At 40.6% G+C, this 24,019-nt stretch overlaps 2 protein-coding genes across 2 annotated transcripts in view; both read left to right on the top strand.

Annotated features, from left to right (window-relative positions):
* Nucleotides 1-600: 600 nt before the first annotated feature.
* On the top strand, nt 601-4,666 carry LOC112262340 (antimicrobial peptide NK-lysin-like). The gene is made up of 5 exons (XM_042330593.1): nt 601-698; nt 862-941; nt 1,437-1,520; nt 1,639-1,796; nt 1,973-4,666. The coding sequence occupies exons 1-5, from the start codon at nt 650-652 to the stop codon at nt 2,001-2,003; spliced, it is 402 nt and encodes a 133-aa protein (XP_042186527.1). The 5' UTR covers nt 601-649; the 3' UTR covers nt 2,004-4,666.
* A 5,949-nt stretch (nt 4,667-10,615) lies between these two features.
* The window catches only part of LOC112262044 (gamma-aminobutyric acid receptor subunit rho-1-like), a 24,567-nt gene continuing 11,163 nt past the window's right edge, over nt 10,616-24,019 (top strand). The window contains exons 1-4 of the mRNA XM_024437717.2: nt 10,616-10,953; nt 15,584-15,640; nt 15,871-15,977; nt 23,840-23,907. Coding sequence (XP_024293485.1) covers nt 10,838-10,953; nt 15,584-15,640; nt 15,871-15,977; nt 23,840-23,907 — 348 coding nt within the window. The 5' untranslated portion in view covers nt 10,616-10,837. The remainder of the gene's footprint in view (nt 10,954-15,583; nt 15,641-15,870; nt 15,978-23,839; nt 23,908-24,019) is intronic.

Genomic DNA, 24,019 nt, shown 5'->3' with positions numbered 1-24,019 from the left:
TGTCCCTGATATTGTCCAGAGCTCTTAGATGCATTTCAGAAACTTCAAAACATGCTTCCTTTTGATTTATTTGTCATATAATTTTGTTTTATATAATGGGTTTCTATAGCAGTAAGGGCAAAAGGAATGCTTCATCAAATAATAAAAACATAGTTGTTTTCATATGCGTACCTACAGGTGTCCTAAAATACAAATGGTTATTACTGTCTTAAAACAACTCCATATGTTATTTTAGTAGATCTAGCCCTAAATGTATCACTTGTAAGCTTGCTGAACAAGTTTTAATCAATATGTTAATGTGGTTTATTCTGCTGGAAACAAACTGTGTATACCAAAAATGAAATGTAAATGAAGTTCAGACAGTGGAGAGATGGAAAAAGGTGATTATGAAGATTACTCCTCATCAGTATGTACTGTTGGTCTAAACCACAAGAAATGATGAAGTTCTTCCAAGTAACATCCTGTTGACTTGTAAGGTTTGTGTCTTGTAGTTAATGTGAGTTGTACTATCAATAGATCGTAGGTGGGGTTTATACAGGGTGCTGTGGTTAGAGGGGCCTCTATATATAAAGGGGCTTGTCTGACTCCTAAGTCACTTTACCAAAACCCAACACAACTTTTAATCTTCACATCTCTACCACCACAAATCATGAAGACATCTCTGGTCTTCCTTGCCCTCAGACTGCTGGCTTGTTCAGGTGAGATTTTATTTGTTAACTCAAGTAGTAACTACTGTATATTCAGCACATACATTGGGTCAGGATGCAAGGGGAACTGTGGGTAGGGTGCCTAAATCAACTCCAAGTTCACAATTGGAGCGCCCATCACTTGAGTGACTGTTGTAACGTTTTTTCTTCACAGTTTGGGAAATGCATGGGCAATGCCAACAGGTTGACCTTGATGACCAGGAAGTAGTGGAAGCACAGCTGGAGAAGCGCATGGTAATAATATGCTATGGTCAAAATGTTATGAACCAGCAGAAAGTGTAGTCATTTCTGCAACTTCCCATTAGAAAACTCAACCTGCTACTGAGTAACAGAATTTAACCATAGATGTAAATATAACTAAAAACATACATTGACTGAAGAAACTATTGTCCAACCTGACTTTCACTCTCACATTACATATTCAAATGTAATGTGAGAGTACTTAAACCATAACACTCAATATATCACACCATAATTTCATTAATAATAATAAAAGGTGGGGGGGGGGTTGCTTAAATCTGTCTCGTTACACAAGTGTCTAATGTAAATGTATATATTTTTTGTATCCCAACCCCCTGAGACATCCACAGGGATTGGGGTCACGGCCATGATCGCCATTGTACAGAGCCCCTGAAGCAATTAGGGTTAAGTGCATTGCTCAAGTGCACAGTGCCAGATTATATAAACAATTTTACCATGTCATTTCTTGTCTGTTTGTGGTTTCCAAAGGAGCAACAGCTACAGGGAACCTGCTGGGTGTGTAAGTGGGCACTGAACAAAGTGAAGAAATCCATCTCCACTTCCTCTAGCCAGGTAGCTTCCATAGCATTACAATTAATAAGAGTGTCCTTTCATGAAATTGCACTATTAACTATTTACTGTGATATTTCTCTGAAAATGTCAACTGATGTTGATGATTTATTTTCAATAGGAGGAGATAAAGCAGAAGCTATTGTCCGTTTGCAATAAATTATCTGTCCCAAAATCTATGTGTAAAGGCCTGGTGAAAAAACACTTGCGGGTGCTGATTGAGGAGCTTAATGCAGGCCATGACGTGAGGACCATCTGTGTTAACATTAAGGCCTGCAAGTGAGTACAAGAAACCATTCGAAACGCTCTTTAGTAACTGTTCAGACGACTAAAGAGTATAGCAATGATCACTTGTGGTTGATAAATGCTATTGAATAGAATGTATTCATTGATATGAAAATATGGGGTTATGTCTTCCGATCTTCCACTTATGTAGTCTTTTTATGTGTCTTTAGACCAAAGGAAGTTTTGGACCTGAGCTACTGACCAAGCAGCCAGTATCCAGATTCCAAAGTGAGAAGATGGATGTTCAGGTGTCATGACAATGCTATGCTGCCAGCCTCTTGCTCTTTCTTTTTCAAACTGGTCACAACACAAACATATAAATGGATGATGAAGTTGGAATGATTATGTTCTGAAATAATGTTTTGGGAACATGTCTTATAATTAAGCAATAAGGCCAGAGGGGGTGTGGTACATGGCCAATTTACCATGGCTATGGGCTGTTCTTATGCACCATGCAACGCAGAGTGCCTGGATACAGCCCTTAGCTGTGGTTGAATGGCCCTATACCGGTGGTATATTGTCTCATACACCATGGCTTTCAGCCAATCAGCATCCAGGGCTCAAACGATCTAGTTTATAATAGTGTAGGTGTCTGTCTTAAACTGCAGTACATTTTGTATCATCTACAAAGGTATACATTTTGCTACTTTAGTCCCATAGAGGGAAATCATTCAATTGAAATCAATTCTTTAGGCCCTAATCTATGGATTTCACATGACTGGGCAGGGGTGCCATGGGTGGCCCTGGGAGGGCATAGGCCCACCCACTGGGGAGGCAGGCCCAGCCAATCAGTATACGTCATTCTTAAATTGCATTACATTTTGTATCATGTACAAATGTAAACCTTTTGCAGCTTTAGTCCCAAATGTCTAAAATGTTTAATGTTTGGCAAAAAATAATCCTCAATTGATAGAGAGTACAACTCCTTCTTTGACACCTCTAACATAACTCTATAAATATATCCAATTAGAATTTTTACTGATTAACGTGTAGTATAATTCTGGCTACCTTTTTTATTTAGAATTTCCGTTTTCTGTAAAGAATCTTGATTGCTTGGTATGTGGCTTAAAGTAATTCTCCAGTGTTTCCAGATTTCTATGAAATATGACTTATTATAATAAGTATGAATTATAATATGAGTTAAAAAGTTTTCCTTTCCAGATTTTTCAAATTAAGTCAGTTAAAAAGCAGCTTTTCTGTGAATGGTGTGGGCGTACCAAAACAGAAGAATGGGGTTGGCGTATACCAGTCATTACAAATATTAATGCGAGTGGACCGCAGATTAGCCAGCTCATCCTCTTCAAGGAGATGACATCATGTTCTCTGAGGAAATAGCAAGCATTTTTGAAAAGGTCTGTTTTAGATATAAGTTTGAGATGGGGTTTTTAAAAGTGTTTTTTTTCTCCAATTTATGCTTCTGCTACAAATACGGATATAGGATGAGTCAACAATTATTTTGGTATGAGTTGATCGAATATGATCTTTTCACTATACAGTTACTTTAAAAATGACATCCAGCAATGGCTTTCGTCTGAATCATTTTATAGAGTTATGAATTACAGAGTTACACCAACCAATCAATTCAATCAAACATGACATTGCTACTACAGTACCATGCCTCTGATGAAAAGCTATTTCCACACCTTTCACAAATTACATTAAGCAATCATGTATTTTGACAGTACTCACTTGCAAAGCTTAATTCTAGCAAAAAAAACAATCTGTAGTTGAAAAAGTCTTCAGTCAGCAGCATCAAACTGATCAATTTATGCACAAACTTTTTTTGCACAATGACTGGAGAAAGTCGATTCGATCACAGATTCGATCGCAGGCCTCCAGCTGTTAGATATCTTTCTGTAGAGTAGAAACCCATTAAATATTGTAAACCTTGAGACATTATGAAGGCTCATACATTCTTATAACCAGTGTTAAACCTGCAGACCTTTTTACCACACATTTCAACAGCCTTGAGAGCTAACACATATTGGTTACAAGCCCTGCATCATGTAGGATCCATGTAAAGTAGAATGATGTCATATGTCATGCTGTTTGTCACCTTAATTGTCTTCTGTGTTTAGGAATCATGTTCTTCACCTTCCTCAGGACCCACTTAGCAGACTCTAGAAAGCTTTTCTTCAACCTGGCTCTCAACATTTTAAGCCAGCTGATTGCCAGTTTGGTCATTCCTGTATTTTGGTTCTTATAATTTCTTGAGGAAAGATTATAACATTTTTTTTTAAATGTGTGTTCTATCAGAAAAGAGACATTGGTCAAGCTCAGGCACATTGGTACATTTTCAACCTGTTATATGCATGCTCTAACAGGATGGAAGCTAACATGGCAATGTGGCAATGTGAAGCCTAAATTAGCCATAGCGAGTGAGCAAGACTGAGCTAACATAATGGTGAACACTGACATTTAGTTAATGTTCTCTATAATTTAGCCTAACAGGGTGGAAATGTATGTGTAGGACATACAGACTAACAACATGGAACAATAGACACAACTCAGTGTTTATATTTATTTAGCTTTGCACCATTGTTTTCCAACCAAAGAAATTATGACAATTCCTGAATGTGGAGTCGTTGGAGGAAGTGGTTGTTTTCTGAAATGGAGAATTACAACAAACTAACATTATGGAAAAAGTTTTTTATTTTATTTTTTAAATTAACAAACGAGGGAGGTTGACCGTGATGACCAGCAAGTAGTGGAAACACAACCGGAAAAGCACATGGTAATAGTATGCTACGGTCAAAATGTTATGAACTAGCAAAAAGTGTAGACATTTCTGCAATGTCCTATTGGAATACTCAACCTGCTACTGCGTAGCAGAACTTAACCATAGATATAAATATAACTAAAGACATACATTGACTGAAGAAACTATTGTCCCACCTGACTTTCACATTACATATTCAAATGTCCTTAAACCATAACACTGAATACATCACACCATAATTTAATTAATAATAGTAATTTGGGCTGGTGGTGCTTATATTTGTCTTAAGACAGCCCAGCAGAGGGGTTGGGTTAAATGCAGAAGACACATTTCGGTTGAAATCATTTGGTTGTACAACAGACTAGGTATTTGTGTGCTTGCAATGCAATAACCTTCAACAACCTACTTGCGGGAAGCTAAGCACATTCTTACGACAAGTTCAGTTTTGTATGAATGCCAACTTTTGCGTGAAAATTAGAGCACAAATGTTTTGGGGTAAATTTTGAACGTACGCAATGTTTATAAATGAGGCCCTAGACTTTCATAGCTTCACTTATTCCAGCTGAAACTATTTCCCCAGCAAATAAGATCAACTACTCAAAAAGTTACACAAAGTTTATACAAACTAAGTATATACAAATGATCTCTTAAGGAAAGCTGGTTGAGGATGCCCTTCCAAGGTGTTTGTTGTCTTCTTTACGACCCTCCCACATGATGTGGTTCGAGGACACTTCCAGGAGGCGGAGCCGGTGCACAGCTCTGGGAAGAGGTTGTCTTGGAGACAGTTGCCAGACAGCTGAGTGAGTCTGACTTGCAGTTTGGGGGAGAGGGAGGAGGGGGTCAGGCTGAGACCACACACTGACACGAAGGGACTGCCGTCCTGCACCTCAAACAGACGAAACACATGCTTGTTCTCCTCTGGACACACGACACACATCACACACAGAAACACACATAGAAGTACTGTGTTCTGCTGGACTGGCCATTGATGAATGAGTTCTCTGTGTAGAGCCCCACAGTGGAGGTGTCATAATACCCATAAAACCTAGCGGTCAAACAGTGAAATGGTTCCAATAGTTTTTCAACCATTCATTTTTTTCCATAGGGGATTTTAGGAAGAATAAAAATAAGGGCTGTGTTTTGTGTAAGCTTACCCCGGTGTGACGTTTTGATAAAAATGTAAATCTCTCTTAGACAAGATAACATTCATTAATATGTTAAGCTCCATTTACGCTCAGATTCAAAAATGCTAATTTGCATCAAAGTAGACATCATGTAAAACTACAAATCCCTACAAGCTCCTGCACATCATCTCTAGCTGACACCTTTGCTAACAGGTATTGTGTCAATTTAAAATTGTGTTAATTTAGAATTTGCAGACAGTTCACAGAATTGTCCAATTAAAGAAATGTATCCAATTGATGAATTACTACATTTCACTAACATTAGCTAGTCAATCCAGAGATCCATACCTTTGCCTCATTTTGGCAGTCTCGTCCAGATCATCATGGCATGAATGGTTCTTTATGATAGCCACATTGGCAGCTAATTAGTATTTCATTTTTTGGGGGTAAGTAAAGACAGGGGCTAAATACAGGAGAATATATTGATAAGTCACCTTGTCCTGGAGATATTTACACGGTTATGAAAGTGTCAAGCCAGGGTAAGCCTACATAAAACACAGCCCTTATTTTATGTGTTTCTAAAATTCCCTATAGGAAAAATGAATGGTGGAAAAAACAATTGGAACAAATACCCTGTTTGACCACTAGGTTTTATGGGTATTATAACTCTGTGGTACTCTATCAAACAGCTGGCTGTCCTGCAGAGCTTCAAAGGGTGCAGAGTAGAGTAGAAACATTTAAAGAAATGTAGAACAGTTAATGTCATTACAGTAACAGACATTTACTTGGAAATTAATCTGATTTTAACCTGAAAAACAGTGTGTGAGTGAGATGATGTATCCACATGTACCAGGTTTAAACATCAGTGAAACTAAATTTGACACATTGAATATACAGCCGGGTTGGGATCAATTCCATTTTAATTCCAGTCAATTCAGGAAGTACACTGAAATTCCAATTCCAAAAACCCTGCTATACAGGCCAAATATTATTGCTCTGGGATTTGCTCTTTGCTTTCTGTAGTTCTGTGGGGAAAGAGAGGGAAATATGTTGTGTATGATACGAGTGTGTGTACAAATGCCAATACGCTGAATGTCTTGCTATGATATTGTTTGGTCAACAACAACAGCAACCAGACAATCATAATAAAGAATGTTCTGGGGACTATTCATTAGTCGGTTTCCGTTACGTAACCTTTGGTCTGTTGCAAAACGTCCAGCTCATTCATTAAAGGAGTGATAACAGGGGTGGGATTAAGTGTTGAGGGGGATCAGATGAAATGGAAGATTCCTGGTGTCTGTGACGCCAGCCGTTTCGGTGTGATGCAGACCCGGTGGAGAGTGTGGTGAAACGGAGAAGGCATTGTCTGTCCTGCTGAGTTTTGATGCAGACTCTTTGCCCACCAAGGTGAAGTTAGGATGTGTTAGTTATCCTGTGGGAGCTATTGTTCCTAAAATACTCATGTGTTTTAGGTGCCAAGTTTATGGTCATGTTGCAGCAGGAGGGAGATGTGTAGGAGGGAGATTCCTAGATGGAACGTGTAGTATCGGTGAAGAACGTTGTGTGTGTAAACTGTGGGGGTGCCCATGGGGCTGAGATCAGAGGTGTCTGGTGAGAGAAAGGCAGGTTGAGGTTTCCAGGGTCAGTAGTACAGATTCATATGTTGTCGTATGCTGAAGCAGTGAAGAGAGGGCTAGAGGAAGATGGGTACAGGGTGAAGGATCCTATGAGGATTCCTGTGAGTAGCCAGAGACCAATAGAGAGGGATGGGAATAATATGTGCTTCAGTAAGGTGGGTTTCTTAGCATTCATATCCGTGGTTGACATCTGTACTGGAGAAATAGAATGCAAGTCACAGAAAAAAGAGGTTGTGGTGGCAGTTGCAGTTGCAGAGACGTAATTGGGATTGCAAGGTTTTACTGCAGAGGATTTGCAGGGGGTAGTGTTCTGTCCTGCCAGACCTTTGGCCTGGAGTAGGATTAGAAAGGGTTAAATAGTGGAATGTTTTTTTGTGTGTGAAGGCTAATAGTGTAGGGTATTTTCCTTTTTCCCAATTCTGTATTATCGGAAGTTAATGTAGGTAGGCCGTGACTGGCTTCACTCTCCAGTACAGTAGGTGGGGATGCATGCACCTAAATTGTGGACGTGATCCGCCAACCCAATCCCAAAGAACAAGAAGAACTCATTCATTGCGAGATCGAAGTAAGTGAACAACTTACGTTTTATCTCCCGGGCAGCGCTCATCTTGTCCCGTCAAAGTGTAGGCAGACCTGACAACCAAAAATAAATTGAAGATCTGCAAGCTAGCTATCTTTGACTGTAGCCTGGCTAACGATGAAGTGATTGTGAAGACACTAGTTAGCCAGCTAACGTTTTTCTTGTCTGTCTGCTGTTAGACTTTACCTTCTAGCTACCTCATTATACTGTTTCTACACTTCATCTTATTCTTGGTCGTGATCCATAGTTCCCATATTATCCGATTATTAAAATTGAACCAGTTCTGCAGCTAAAATAACTTGTTATCCTCTCCATAACTTTCCATAAAGCCCAGCCAATGTTTACACCAATGACTGCTTTGGACGTTGTTTAATTGCTGATGACCTGGCGCTTGAACGTGACGTAAAAGTCCAAGCACATTGAGGAGTCCTTGGTAAGGGAAAATATGAACACCCAATGTAAAGTGTTGGTCCCGTGTTTCATGAGCTGAAAAAAAATACTGACAAAATCGTATTTCTCTCAAAATATGTGGACACATTTGTTTACATCCCTGTTAGTGACCATTTATCCTTTGCCAATATAATACATCCAACTGGTGTGGCATATCAAGAAACTGATTAAAGAGAATGATCATTACACAGGTGCACCTTGTGCTGGGGACAAAAAAATGCCACTCTAAAATGTACAGTTTTGTCACAAAACAATGCCACAGTAGTCTCAAGTTTTGAGGGTGCATGCAATTTCTGACTGCAGGAATGTCCACCTGAGCTGTTGCCAGAGCATTGAATGTTAATGTCTCTACCATATGCCGCCTCCAAAGTTGTTTTACAGAATTTGGCACCACTGGCCTCACAACCATGGACCACATGTAACCACGCCAGCCCAGGACCTCCACACCCGGCTTCTTCACCTGCGGGATCTTCTTAGACCAGCCACCGGACATCTGATGAAATTGTGGGTTTGCACAACTGAATAATTTCTGCACAAACTGTCAGAAACCGTCTCAGGGAAGCTCATCTGCATGCTTGTCGTCCTCTCCAGGGTCTCGACCTGACTGCAGTTCGGCGTTGTAATTGACTTTAGTGGGCAAATGCTCACCTTCGATTGCCACTTGCACGCTGGAGAAGTGTGCTCTTCAGGAATGAATCCCGGTTCCAACTGTACCGGGCAGATAGCGTTTTGCTGATGTCAACATTGTGAACAGAGTGCCCCATGGTGGCGGTGGGATTATGGTATTCAGCAGGCATAAACTACGGATAACAAATAAAATTGCATTTTATCGACTGCAATTTCAATACACAGAGATACCGTGACGAAATCTTAAGGCCCATTGTCGTGCCATTCAAACGCTTCCATCACCTCATGTTTCAGCATGATAATGCATGGCGCCATGTCGCAAGGATCTGTCCACAATTCCTGGAAGTCGACATGTCACCCATTGAGCATGTTTGGGATGTGTGTACTACACGCAACGTGTACTACAGTGTGTTTCAGTTCCCTCCAATATCCAGCAACTTTGCACAGCCATTGAAGAGGAGTGGGACAACATTCCACAGGCCGTAATCAACAGCCTGATCAACTCTATGCGAAGGAGATGTGTCGTGCTGCATGAGACAAATGGTGATCACATCAGAAATTGACTGGTTTTCTGATCCAAGTGCCTATCTTTTTTTTTTTTACAGTGTTTGTGACCAACAGGTGCATATCTGTATTCCCAGCCTTGTGAAATTCATAGATTAGGGCCTAATGAATTTACTTAAATTGACTGATTTCCTTATATGAACAATAACTCAGTAAAATTGTTGAAATTGGTCTGATTATTTTCAGTCTTCAGATAACATTCTAATGTTATATTGATAATTTACAGTAGCAGCGGGGGCTGGTGGGATGAACTATAGGAGGACAGGCTCATTGTAATGGCTGGAATAGAGTAAATGCAACAGTATCATATACATCAAAGATATGGAAACCACATTTTTGACTCCGTCCCATTAATTTTATTCCAGCCATTACAATGACCCCGTCCTCCTATAGATCCTCCCACCAGCTTCCACTGTACAGTAGGCAGTCATCATATGTTGGGATCAGTCAGAGTAATGAGCTATGTGATTGTTTTGCTATTGCTGTCCGTTCTCTTCAAATAGGTCGCCAAGAATACAACAAAATATCAAACATAAAATATGCCTAATATTACTTACACCAATACTCAAATTGACCTCCCATGGAACTATCCCAAATTCATGATCTTTCAAACATTCAAGATTACTTTATTTACAAGGCTGGATTGATGTGCTGTTGATTATCAACAACAACACAGAAAGAACGCGGTCTTTATAAAAGAATGGATGACATCAGCGTAGGCTAGTATACTCTCTATATGATTCATTCATATTATCAAGGCTACTATTTGTTGAAATGGGTTAATCCTATCTAATAGTGACCAATCTCTTTGTGTATGTAGGCTAATCCCACATATCTATGTTTGTGAAACTCAGGTTGAAGCCGTATTTTAGCAGCCCTTGAAGATGTCTCAGCAAAATAGCACTGATAGGCACACAGCTGAGGGACTTCATAGTCTTCCACATCAGGGACTCTGTGTCTGATTGTGAACCAGATCCTGTATCTATCTCCCACCATTGACCTCCCAAACGATCACGCTGCATCATTATGAGAATTGGTATGGGCGGTACAGAGCAGAGTAGAGCAACAGGGCAGAGCGAATGAGCCACATCCGCCACTGGAGGGATCAAATCTGTGCCATCTGATGCTCAGGGATTTATAGGTTTAGTCAAAATTGCTTTTGCCCACTGTGGAGATTAAGCACCGTGGGATGTTTGTTGGTCAGGCCAGAGCTGCTGCTTCTTCCCCGGCCCCGATGCTGTTCTGCTGAAGACAATGTCCCAGGACCCACGAAGAGAGGTTTTAGCCCTGGTAGGGTGTGGAATTTGACTGGAGTTTGAGTGGTCTACTGGGGTATGTGCACCATGCAGGTGGATACTGTGTTGGTGCTGTTCTGCGTCTGCCTCATGGGGGTTTCTGGGAGATCAGCTCATCAAAGAGGTGACAAGCTGGAGACCTACAAACAGAGCAGGTAAATGCAAATTCCATCCTAGGATCTATACATAACATAGACTGGATGTATGGCATTGAATTTATCCTTTGATTGACATTTTATATCTAGACATGGGTTAAAATGTGAATCTGTATTGGTGATGGTAATGTTCTGTTGTCCTCACCTGTTCTGCTCCCCCACCAGGTGATTTCAGACTTATTCAGAAAGGGGATTTAGAGAGGGGGCCTATATTCCAGTATCTAATAATGTTCTATTGTTGGATGTTGTGGCTGTTGCTCCATGGGTGGCTGGACTGGATGTGGCGCTATTGGATGGAATGAATATCATTCTGATCAGTTTATGAAACATATTTATGGAGCCTAAACTCAACCTAGCCTGGTCCTATCTGTTTTTGACATGTCAGCAACCACAGGAGGTGGCAAGACCGCACAAACAGACCTGGGACCAGGCTAGGGTCAACCAATACTTTGAAGTGCATACAGTTAACAACATATAGAACAAATTATGTGGAACTGATAGATTAAGTGGCAATGAGGCATACCGTATATTACATACAGTATGTTACAGATGAATGGAAAATCTACTACAATGGTTGCTTTTAACCTCTACAGGATCAATGTCTCCATACCGGGACGGTTGCGCTAATGTGAATAGCAGCAAACTTTCCAGGACATAGACATGTCTTATATGGGCAGAAGGCTTAAATTCTTTTTAATTTTACTGCACGGTCCAATTTACAGTAGCAATTACAGTGGAATAACATGCTATTGTTTGAGGAGATTGCACAACAACACAACACTTTTATCATGGCAATTGGTTTGATACATTCACCTCTGAAGGTAAATAATGTACTACATTCAAATCAAAATCAAATCAAATCCAATTTTATTTGTCACATACACATGGTTAGCAGATGTTAATGCGAGTGTAGCGAAATGCTTGTGCTTCTAGTTCCGACAATGCAGTAATAACCAACAAGTAATCTAGCTAACAATTCCAAAACTACTACCTTATAGACACAAGTGTAAGGGGATAAAGAATATGTACATAAAGATATATGAATGAGTGATGGTACAGAGCGGCGTAGGCAATATACAGTAGATGGTATCGAGTACAGTATATACATATGAGATGAGTATGTAAACAAAGTGGCATAGTTAAAGTGGCTAGTGATACATGTATTACATAAAGATGCAGTAGATGATATAGAGTACAGTATATACGTATACATATGAGATGAATAATGTAGAGTATGTAAACATTATATTAGGTAGCATTGTTTAAAGTGGTTAGTGATATATTTTACATAATTTCCCATCAATTCCCATTATTAAAGTGGCTGGAGTTGAGTTAGTGTGTTGGCAGCAGCCACTCAATGTTAGTGGTGGCTGTTTAACAGTCTGATGGCCTTGAGATAGAAGCTGTTTTTCAGTCTCTCGTTCCCAGCTTTGATGCACCTGTACTGACCTCGCCTTCTGGATGATAGCGGGGTGAACAGGCAGTGGCTCGGGTGGTTGTTGTCCTTGATGATCTTTATGGCCTTCCTGTGACATCGGGTGGTGTAGGTGTCCTGGAGGGCAGGTAGTTTGCCCCCGGTGATGCGTTGTGCAGACCTCACTACCCTCTGGAGAGCCTTACGGTTGTGGGCGGAGCAGTTGCTCTACCAGGCGGTGACACAGCCTGACAGGATGCTCTCGATTGTGCATCTGTAGAAGTTTGTGAGTGCTTTTGGTGACAAGCCAAATTTCTTCAGCCTCCTGAGGTTGAAGAGGCGCTGCTGCACCTTCTTCACGATCCTGTCTGTGTGGGTGGACCAATTCAGTTTGTCTGTGATGTGTACGCCGAGGAACTTAGAACTACTACCCTCTCCACTACTGTTCAATCAATGTGGATAGGGGGGTGTTCCCTCTGCTGTTTCCATTCAGTAATCTTGCTCTGATTTGTCATCCTGAGGGTCCCAGAGATAAAATGTAGCATAGTTTTGTTTGATAAAATCTATTTTTATATTCAAATGTAGGAACTGGGTTCTCCAGTTTGAACCCCTGCTGTCTCTGGCTCCCCACCCACCCCGCCCGGCCATCTAGATGTGTGATAGTTTGTGTATAAGCTAATGATCCATCATGTAGGACATTCCTGGGAATGTGTAGACGTTTTGTATGTTCTCTATAGTTATGTACTTGAAAATTTATAAATTGACCAATTCGACACATTTGGGCAGACTTGATACAAAATACTGTCCAGTATTGCCATGCTTCACTGGATCAATCTGAAACTTTGCACACACACTGCTTCCATCTAGTGGCCAAAATCAAAATTGCGCCTGAACTGCAATAATACATTATGGCCTTTCTCTTGCATTTCAAAGATGAAAATACAAAAAAGCGCATGTTTTTTTCTTTGTGTTATCTTCTACCAGATCTTATGTGTTATATTCTCCTACATTCATTTAAAATTTTCACAAGTTTCAAAGTGTTTCCTCTCAAATGGTATCAATAATATGCATATCCTTGAGCTACAGGCACTTAGATTTGAGTATGTCATTTTAGAATTAAACATTGTCTCTGATTTTCAAGCAAATTTAAGTCTGGACTGAGACTTGAACACTCAACACCTGTTGGAACACCATTCTGGTGTGTCTTTGGCATTAACATTTGTTGCATTGTGTTGCTGAAAAATAAACCTCTATCCAATGGGTTAGGTTTTGAGAAGTCTGAGGTGGGTTTACCTTTAACTAAAACATGTAATAAAAATAAAATATTGTGTTAAGATATTCAATCACAATTATATTTTCAAGGAAAATTAAAAGTCCTTTATTTCAAAGTTACACATATCGTTGTAGATCACCACTTTTTCTCTCATGTAGATTGGAAATGTTATGGTCATGAACAGATGCCACACATTTTGTAACATTGGAACACAGTACATTGCTGTGAGTGAAACCAAAATGTTAGCGACACATAACTTGAAACAGGCCCCATAAACATATAGGGCGACGGGCTTGAACATATGTTTATTTTCTCTCTTCAAAAAACAACAGGAGAACACAGTACATCAAAGCAGTATCAGACAGTCGTAGCTTAACACTGATGGAAAACTAAACCCGACTTCTCACCCCACAGTTGTTTCTCTAAAGTTCATATGAAAAGCATTCTCTGTCCTCTTGAATGGCATGAAAATAACAACAACAGTCAGTAGTACAATCAGCTTCTGAGGAACGCAACGTTTGGTTATGACTGGACTGCTGTGAATCCAGTCATGGAACTGGAGCAAACCGATATCCGGACAGAGCCATTCAAAAAATAATTGAGTTTAAATTGGCACCAGTGAACTGCGATGCACTTTCAACTGAGCTCTTCCTTGTTATGTGCACTTAACAGGAGTTGATTAATGACCCTGTTGTTGACTCTGTTAGGCCAGAAAAGGCAGACAACTGTATAGCAACAGCAAAGCTATAGGAAGCCCCAAGGCAATGTTCTGCAGATAGACACACACACACACACACATGCATACACACACAGACAGACTTTTCTAGACTCTGGCCCTTGGAGGGGATTGGAGAGACATTTGTGCCAAGCGGATTATCAACCAGCTGCTGGGGAGGACAGAGAGGAATATCACCCATTACCCATCAGCCCACACCGGTTAGCGCCCAGCAGCGCTCTCTCTTGCTCTCTGTCTGATTGTCACGGTAGATAATATTGCTGTCTGCTGTTCTCCTCTCTCCATGCACGCCTGTGGGGCACTGTCACAGCATGCACTCACCCGCAGGCCACCCATTAATCCAGTTGAGGGTTTTTAGGGGAAAATCTATTTTTTAAATTATTTTTTATGTTTCTGCCGTGACCTGGATAACGCTATCAAAGCGACAAGCGTTCAGATGTAGGATCCCTTTGAGCGTTGACAAGAGACGTTCTCTTGAAATAGTGTTTTTCTGAATGCCCTCATGTCCTTCTTGTGTTTTGGGGATGAAAATGGTAACGATTCAGCCTGATTTGGCTCCTTGAGTCAAGTTGAGAGACACATTTCTGCTTTATAAAAAAAACATGATAATGATAACAACAATTTCTACTGTCTTACACTGGTTGTTGCTTCTTTTCATTATTTATTTGTTGTTGTTGCTAAACTGCACAAAACTTGCTTTGTATTTCAGCCTGACAATGGTGCCAGTTAGATTAAAGGTTATCATTACAAGGTTACTTTATACTTATGTCGAGCAATGTACAGTAGTGAGTGCATGTAGTTGAATTCATACTGGCCCCTTGTGGGATTTGAACCCTCAACTCTGGCATTGCAAGTGCCATGCGCTACCAACTGAGCCACTCCTGTGTCATTTATTGTATATCTATCACCTATACTGGAGTTCATCTTGCCATTTTGACCAGAAGCTGTTTGAAATCATTTTGTGATCTTTTCATTATGCCCAGGTTAATGTCACTATTCCTTTCCTAAAAACAATTTACAACGTTACAGGGCCTTTTTATTGAAGAATGTGTTTGTTTTTTCATATGATTGTGTTTTATGTTTTATTTTGATGTATAGTGTATTAATGTGTACTGTATATAGCTATGTATTGTGTAATTGATGTGTATATAGATATGTATAGTTTACTAGCTGTTGATTGACGTGTTCAAATATTTTTCATCAACAGATCCAGGAGAGAAACATCAAGAATGGATGATGGAGGAGCTCACAGCAAGACCGCAAGGTTAGAGTTCAATGTCATTGTACAAAACACTGATCTGCAAAAGTGGTTTGCCAACTTGAAGCATGACAGGAAAGGTTTTATCAATACATTTGATATTGTAAATATATCAAAGCCGATATTGTAAAATGCTACCGTACTTGACAGTGTACAACATGTCTTTGACCGTTGAAAAAAGAGATCCTCAACTTACAGCCTAACCCTAAAAAGACAACCTCTTTTCCTCACTACAGCCCAATCCTAAAACGAGGTCCAGACATGACAAAATCTCCCATGACAAAATCTGAGCAGCTCTTAAGAATAGATGACCATGACTTTACCATGAGACCAGCATTTGGAGGTAAGACTTTACAGGAGTCATATAATGTGTATATTTCTACCAAATAAAATCATCAGATTTAGTATGTGAAAAACATGCTCCACATAAGCTTTGTACCTACCCTGCATCAACACGAATTACTTTGATGGTAATGCACAAATGTTTTTTTGACTCCCTTTAGTTGTGTTTGCTGTTTTGATGTTGCTTAGAGCACCAACACAAACTCCTTTTTTCCTTTAAACAGGGTCAGACAATCTATCCAATGGTCTTATCAGCTCAGCCCTCTAGAAGCCCTAATGACACCAATAACATGGCAAGCTGTATATTGTCATGCTAGTACAGATGTTGGATCTTAATTTGATCACTCTTTTGTTGCTAAGAATTTTCATGAACCCCTACAAAAAATGTCCATTCATTATAATCCACATAATAATTCACATTTCCTGTTGCTGCCGGACTATTTTCCTGCTGTAGCAAACTGTCTCAAATTAAGATCCTATATTTGTACTCTCTCTTTTAACACGGATGTTGACAGAGTGTTTGTGGTTTCATGGTCATCGTACAGGGGATTTACTGTTGTGGGATTACAGGACATATCCCACTGGACACACACTGGTTGAATCAAAGTTGTTTCAAAATAATTTGTCAACATATTTTGATGTGGAACCAGTGTGAAAAATACATTGGATTTTTAAAAGTAATCAACCAGTTCTGTTTTCATTTCATTTTAACCAGCGTTTTAAACATTGAAATTAGGGTAAAACTAAAATGTAAATACATTGATTTACATAAATCTTCTGTAATTTCAACATAATAATTGGATCTATGCATTTGTTGAAATTTCACATGGAAACGTTCAAAATCTTTTCATCCTATATTCAATATACACTGATTATACGAAACAAGCTCTTTCCATGACATAGACTGACCAGTTGAATCCAGGTGAAAGCTATGATCCCTTATTGACGTCAATTGTTAAATCCATTTCAATCAGTGTAGATGAAGGGGAGGAGACACTTAAAGAATCATTTTAAAGCCCTGAGACAGTTGAGACATGGATTGTGTATGTATGCCATTCAGAGGGTGAATGGGCGAGACACAAAATGTAAGCGCCTTCAAACAGGGTATGGTAGTAGTTGCCAGATGCACCACTTTGTGTCAAGAACTGCAACGCTGCTGGGTTTTTCATGGGGGGTATACTCTATGTATATTGCGGGGTTGAACTTATGTAACATTTTATATTTGATTAGACATAGTTGATTTTATCTTGTTTCAATGTTGATAGTAAAATAATGTTTGAATCAACGTAATTGTTTCAACGTAATGCCATCAACCTAAATAAAGAGGTATATATGCTGAATCGCATCTCCGAGCTGACAAGGTAAAAATCTGTTTTTCTGCCCCCGGGCAAGGCAGTTAACCCACTGTTCCCTCGGCGCCCGAAGACACGGAAGACACATTTCAGTTGAATGCATTCAGTTGTACAACTGACTAGGTATCCCCCTTTTGAAATAAAATATGAAGCCAAAATTATTGCCTGAACAGTGACTCCTACTGGTATATGAGCGGTAATGCACTTCTGTGAGAACAAATCACATTCCAGATACCTACCACTACATACCCTGCTTGGCTTTGGAAGTAAGCTGTGAACATTTCTGCCAAGCTATCTCGTCAAACACTAGATACATCAGCTTCCATACTCATTCGCGTAAATCACATTGAATAGTTGAAAGTAACTCTTCTAACTTTTCTTACTTCACAAGCTGTATGTGAAAGTAAATTTGGAGTGAGGTTGGGTTTATGTAGGCTACATTGAAATCTGATTTACCCAACAGAGGACACCATCATTTCAACGTGTAGTTAGGTACTGTATATTATCATTCATCCATGGTTGATTGGATCCTAGTTACCATTAGCCCTATAAATAGGATGAATTCATAATATGAATAGAAAATGTTTACCTTAGGATATTGTCTTGTATGTGAAGGATGGTTTGCTGATTTCACATTTCGTCTACAAGTTATTAATATGTTGGATTCATGTCTCCATCTCAACCAAAAATCTAAGTTGAAGAATAGGACTAAATCAAATCAAACTTGATTTGAAGTGCATATAAAGTTTAATTTGATTTAGTGCTATTCTTTAACTTAGATTTTTGTTTGATATGGAGGTGTGAATCCAACAACATTAATAATTACTTTGTAGTCTAACTGGATATTGAATTGTCATTGTTCAGGCAGGAAGCGTTGGACTGTGGTTTGACATTTTATTTCAATATACGTCTTTATTTAGGTTGATGGCATGACATACCATTTTACTATCATCATTGAAACACGGTTAAATAACATACAATATGTCTAATCAAATATGAAATTCAATTTTTTTTTTAAATATATAGTATATTAAATACAGGATAAAAAAAAGTTTTTTAAATGTTTCTACGTATACATGATGATTATGTTGAAATTAGATTGATGTAACAACCTGTCAGTCCAGTTAAGTCAATGTATTTAAGTACAAGTTCTACCCTAATTTCAATGTTTACAATGCTGATTGAAATTAGATGAAATCAGTACTGGTTGATTGCTTTTCTGCAATCCAATGTATTTTCCATGTTGATTCCACGTCACAATACGTTGACAAATTACATTGAAACAACGTTGATTCAACTAATGTGTGCCCAGTGGTCTCATGTTAAGGTTAAATGTACTTTTTGAGTTATTTACATGTTGGCAATCCATAATACCTTTAGGATGACCTTCTTCGTTCAAACATGGATATACAATAATATTCGAGGCCAAATGACAAAATGTGTTTCAGAGCACCCACGCAAGCTCATGGATCAAACAAAATGTGCATTGCTGTTGAATGCATGTGATATTCATGAACTAGAACAAGGGCCAAATATGTCTTGTTTTATGAATACATAAAAATAAACAGCTGTAAATGCAATCTGAGTCTAAAAAACATCACACTATGAATGACCCCTCTGGGCCTCCTTTAAAATGTATCCTATTAAGAAAGAAAATAGATCTCGGAAAGAGAGATTGGAAAGGCATCCAGATGTTTGCGGCTGCAACAACTGTGATCCATTGTGACCTAATTGTGTTCCTGTACTAAGGCGGATGATGGAGAGTGAAGGTTAAAATAGTTGGAAAAAAAATAGAATCCAGCCCGTCATGGCACAAGCAAATCCAGTTTATTGGCTGACAATGCAGCGCTGAATTTATTGTAGTGTATTTTTTGCATTAGGCTTACACTGACTGAATGAAACTACTGTATATTGTATTGCACATAGTATAGTCACAATACATGACGTTATTTGTGATAGAATCAATGGTTATTGAAGCACTTGGCCAATGCTTTTGGTACGGTAGACCATTCCATTCTTGTGGGCCGGCTAAGGAGTATTGGTGTCTCTAAGGGGTCTTTGGCCTGGTTTGATAATTACCTCTCTCAAAGAGTGCAGTGTATAAAGTCAGAAAATCTGCTGTCTTAGCCACTGCCTGTCACCAAATCAAATCAAATGTTTTTTGTCACATGCGCAGAACCTTACAGAGAAATGCTTACTTACAAGCCCTTAACCAACAATGCAGTTTAAAGTTCCTTGGTGTCCACATCACCAACAAACTAACATGGTCCAAGCACTCCATAGATCCCTAAAAAGGTAAGAGATAAGAATAACAAATAATTAAAGAGCAGCAGTAAATAACAATAGTGGGGCTATACACAGGGGGTACCGGTACAGAGTCAATGTGTCAATGTGTGGGGGGCACCGGTGTCGAGGTAATTGAGGTAATTATGCACATGTAGGTAGAGTTATTAAAGTGGCTGTGCATAGATAATATCAGAGAGTAGCAGCAGCGTGTGGGGGGGGGGCAAGTATAGAAGCTGTATAGAAGCCTCTTGGATCTTGACTTGGAGCTCCGCTTGCCGTGCGGTAGCAGAGAGAACAGTCCATGACTAGGATGGCTGACACTGCCTGGTATAGAGGTCCTGGATGGCAGGAAGCTTGGCCCCAGTGATTTACTGGGCCGTACGCACTACCTTCTGTAGTGCCTTGGGGTCGGAGAACGAGCAGTTGCCATATCAGGCAGTGATGCAACCCGTCAGGACTGCAGATGTAAAATATTGCCAAATCTTTTCCGTCTCCTGAGGGGGAATAGGTTTTGTCGTGCCCTCTTCATGACTGTCTTGGTGTGCTTGGACCATGTTAGTGTCTTGGTGATGTGGAAGCCAAGGAACTTGAAGCTCTCAACCTGCTCTATTACAGCCCTGTCAATGAGAATGGGGGTGTGCTCAGTCCTCCTTTTCCTGTAGTCCACAATCATCTGCTTTGCCTTGATCACATTGAGGGAGAGGTTGTTGTCCTCGCACCACACAGTCAGGTCTCTGACCTCCTCCCTATAGGCTGTCTCGTTGTTGTCGGTGATCAGCAAACTTAATGATGGTGTTGGAGTCGTGCCTGGCTGGGCAGTCATGAGTGAACAGGGAGTACAGGAGGGGACTGAGCACGCACCCCTGAGGGGACCCCGTGTTGAGGATCAGCGTGGCGGATGTGTTGTTTCCTACCCTTACCACCTGGGGGCGGTCAGTCAGGAAGTCAAGGATCCAGTTGCAGAGGGAGGTGTTTAGTCCCAGGGTCCATAGCTTAGTGATGAGCTGTGAGGGCACTATGGTGTTGAACACTGAGCTGTGGTCAATGAATAGCATTCTTATATAGGTGTTTCTTTTGTCCAGGTGGGAAAGGGCAGTGTGAAGTGCAATATAGATTGCATCATCTGTAGATCTGTTGGTGCGGTATGCAAATTGGAGTGTGTCCAGGGTTTCTGGGATAATGGTGTTGATGTGAGCCTTTCAAAGCATTTCATGGCTACAGACGTGAGTGCTACGGGTCAGTAGTCATTTAGGGAGGTTACTTTATTGTTCTTGTTCTTGGGCATAGGGACTATGGTGGTCTGCTTGAAACCTGTGCGGGTAGAGTCCCGCTCCTTGAAAGCAGCAGCTCTACCCGTAAGATCAGTGCGAATGTTGCCTATAATCCATGGCTTCTGGTTGGGGTATGTACGTATAGTCACTGTGGGGATGACATCCTCAATGCACTTATTGATAAAGCCAGTGACTGATGTGGTGTACTCCTCAATGCCATCGGAAGAATCCCGGAACATATTTCAGTCTGTGTTAGCATAGCAGTCATTGGGAGTAAACCAAGGCTCAATCTAGGCCTCACGCTCTTCACACTTTACATCAGCAACATATCTCAGGCAGTAGGAAGCTCTCGCATCCATTTATATACAGATGATACAGTCTTATACTCAGCTGGCCCCTCCCCGGATTTTGTGTTAAATGCTCTACAACAAAGCTTTCTTAGTGTCCAACAAGTTTTCTCTATGCTTAATCTTGTTCTGAACACCTCCAAAAACAAAGGTCATGTGGTTTGGTAAGAAGAATGCCCTTCTCCCCACAGGTGTGATTACTACCTCTGAGGGCTTAGAGCTTGAGGTAGTCACCTCATACAAGTACTTCGGAGTATGGCTAGATGGTACGCTGTCATTCTCTCAGCGCATATCAAAGCTGCAGGCTAAAGTTACATCTAGACTGGGTTTCCTCTTTCGTAATCGCTCCTCTTTCACCCCAGCTGCCAAACTAACCCTGATTCAGACGACCATCCTACCCATGCTAGATTATGGAGACATAATTTATAGATTGCCGGGTGTGGTTGCTCCATCAGATTTACCTACAATGCTCCTTATAGGACAAATCACATTTATTTTTAAAGCCCTTCTTACATCAGCTGATATCTCAAAGTGCTGTACAGAAACCCAGCCTAAAACCCCAAACAGCAAGCAATGCAGATGTAGAAGCACGGTGACTAGGAAAAACTCCCTAGAAAGGCCAGAACCTAGGAAGAAACCTAGAGAGGAACCAGGCTAATAGGGGTGGCCGGGTGGAGACTATAACAGAACATGGCCAAGATGTTCAAATGTTCATAGATGACCAGCAGGGTTAAATAATAATAATCAGTGGTTATAGAGGGTGCAACAGGTCAGCACCTCAGGAGTAAATGTCAGTTTGCTTTTCATAGCCGATCATTCAGAGTATCTCTACCGCCTCCGCTGTCTCTAGAGAGTTGAAAACAGCAGGTCTGGGACAGGTAGCACATCCGGGGAACAGGTCAGGAGTTTACCCCAAGACAGAGACACACAGGTAGGATATAACCCCACCCACATTGCCAAAGCACAGCCTCCACAACACTAGAGGGATATCTTCAACCACCAATTTACCATCCTGAGACAAGGCCGAGTATAGCCCACAAAGATCTCTGCCACAGCACAACCCAAGGGTGCACCAACCCAGACAGGAAGATCACGTCAGTGACTCAACCCACTCAAGTGACGCACCCCTCCTAGGGACGGCATGGAAGAGCACCAGTCAGCCAGTGACTCAGCCCCTGTAATAGGTTTAGAGGCAGAGAATCCCAGTGGAGAGAGGGGAACCGGCCAGGCAGGGACAACAAGGGCGGTTCTTTGCTCCAGTGCCTTTCCGTTCACCTTCACACTCCTGGGTCAGACTATACTCAATCATAGGACCTACTGAAGAGATTAGTCTTCAGTAAAGACTTAAAGGTTGAGACCGAGTCTGCCTCTCTCACATGGGTAGGCAGACCATTCCATAAAAATTGAGCTCTATAGGAGAAAGCCCTGCCTCCAGCTGTTGGCTTAGAAATTCTAGGGACAGGTAGGAGGCCTGCGTCTTGTGACCGTAGAGTATGTGTAGGTATGTATGGCAGGACCAAATCAGAAAGATGGGTAGGAGCAAGCCCATGTAATGCTTTGTAGGTTAGCAGTAAAACCTTGAAATCAGTCATTACCTTAACAGGAAGCCAGTGTAGAGAGGCTAGCACTGGAGTAATATGATCAGATTTCTTGGTTCTAGTCAAAATTCTAGCAGCCGTATTTAGCACTAACTGAAGTTTATTTAGTGCTTTATCCGGGTAGCCAGAAAGTAGAGCATTCCACCCCCACCATCACTGCATCACTGCACTCTATACTCCTCTGTAAACTGGTCATCTCTGTGTACCTGTCGCAAGACCCACTGGTTGATGCTCATTTATAAAGCCTCTTAGGCCTCACTCCCACCTATCTGAGATATCTACTGCAGCCCTCATCCTCCAAGTACAACATCCGTTCTGCCAGTCACATTCTGTTCAAGGTCCCCAAAGCACACACATCCCTGGGTCGCTCGTCTTTTCATTTCGCTGCAGCTAGCGACTGGAACAAGCTGCAACAAAGACTCAAACTGGACAGTTTTATCTCAATCTCTTCATTCACTCAATCATGGGCACTCTTAATGACAGTTGTGGGCTGCTTTGCATGATGTACTGTTGTCTCTACCTTCTTACCCTTTGTGCTGTTGTCTGTGCCCAATAATGTTTGTACCATGTTTTGTGCTGATACCATGATGTGTTGCTACCATGTTGTTGTCATGTTATGTTGCTACCATGGTGTGTTGTCGTGTGTTGCTGACTTGCTATGTTGTTGTCTTAGGTCTCTCATTATGTAGTGTTGTGTTGTCTGTCTTGTCGTGATGTGTGTTTTGTCCTATATTTAAATCCCCGCAGGAGGCCTTTTGCCTTTTTTTGCCATCACTAAATAATCATTTGTTCTTAACTGACTTGTCTAGTTAAATAAAGGTTAAATAAAATGCATTTAATTAAATTAAAGTATCCATTATAGCAATGAAGGAAATGAAGGATAAATGGTACTGCACTTGTAATTACATGTTTAAATAGGTTTTTGAACAGAGGTCCAGGATAGTCAATTAATTCTGAAAATCTAACCTCTCATTGAAATTTCTATCAATGCAATTTTATTTAATTACAGGACCCCCTATTCCAGTTGGGGTAGATGTTCAGGTTGAAAGTCTGGACACAATCTCTGAAGTGGATATGGTGAGTGGGATTTCAGTATCTTTACACAGTGAAGGGTAATCTTTCCTAACCTGGTGGAACGAGACTGATCGCGCGATAGCTCACATTCTGTTTGTGAAACAGAAATGTGAGC

Source organism: Oncorhynchus tshawytscha, linkage group LG11 (assembly GCF_018296145.1).
Source record: "Oncorhynchus tshawytscha isolate Ot180627B linkage group LG11, Otsh_v2.0, whole genome shotgun sequence".
Taxonomy (NCBI): Eukaryota; Metazoa; Chordata; class Actinopteri; order Salmoniformes; family Salmonidae; genus Oncorhynchus; species Oncorhynchus tshawytscha.
This window is presented reverse-complemented; position numbering and strand designations above follow the sequence as displayed.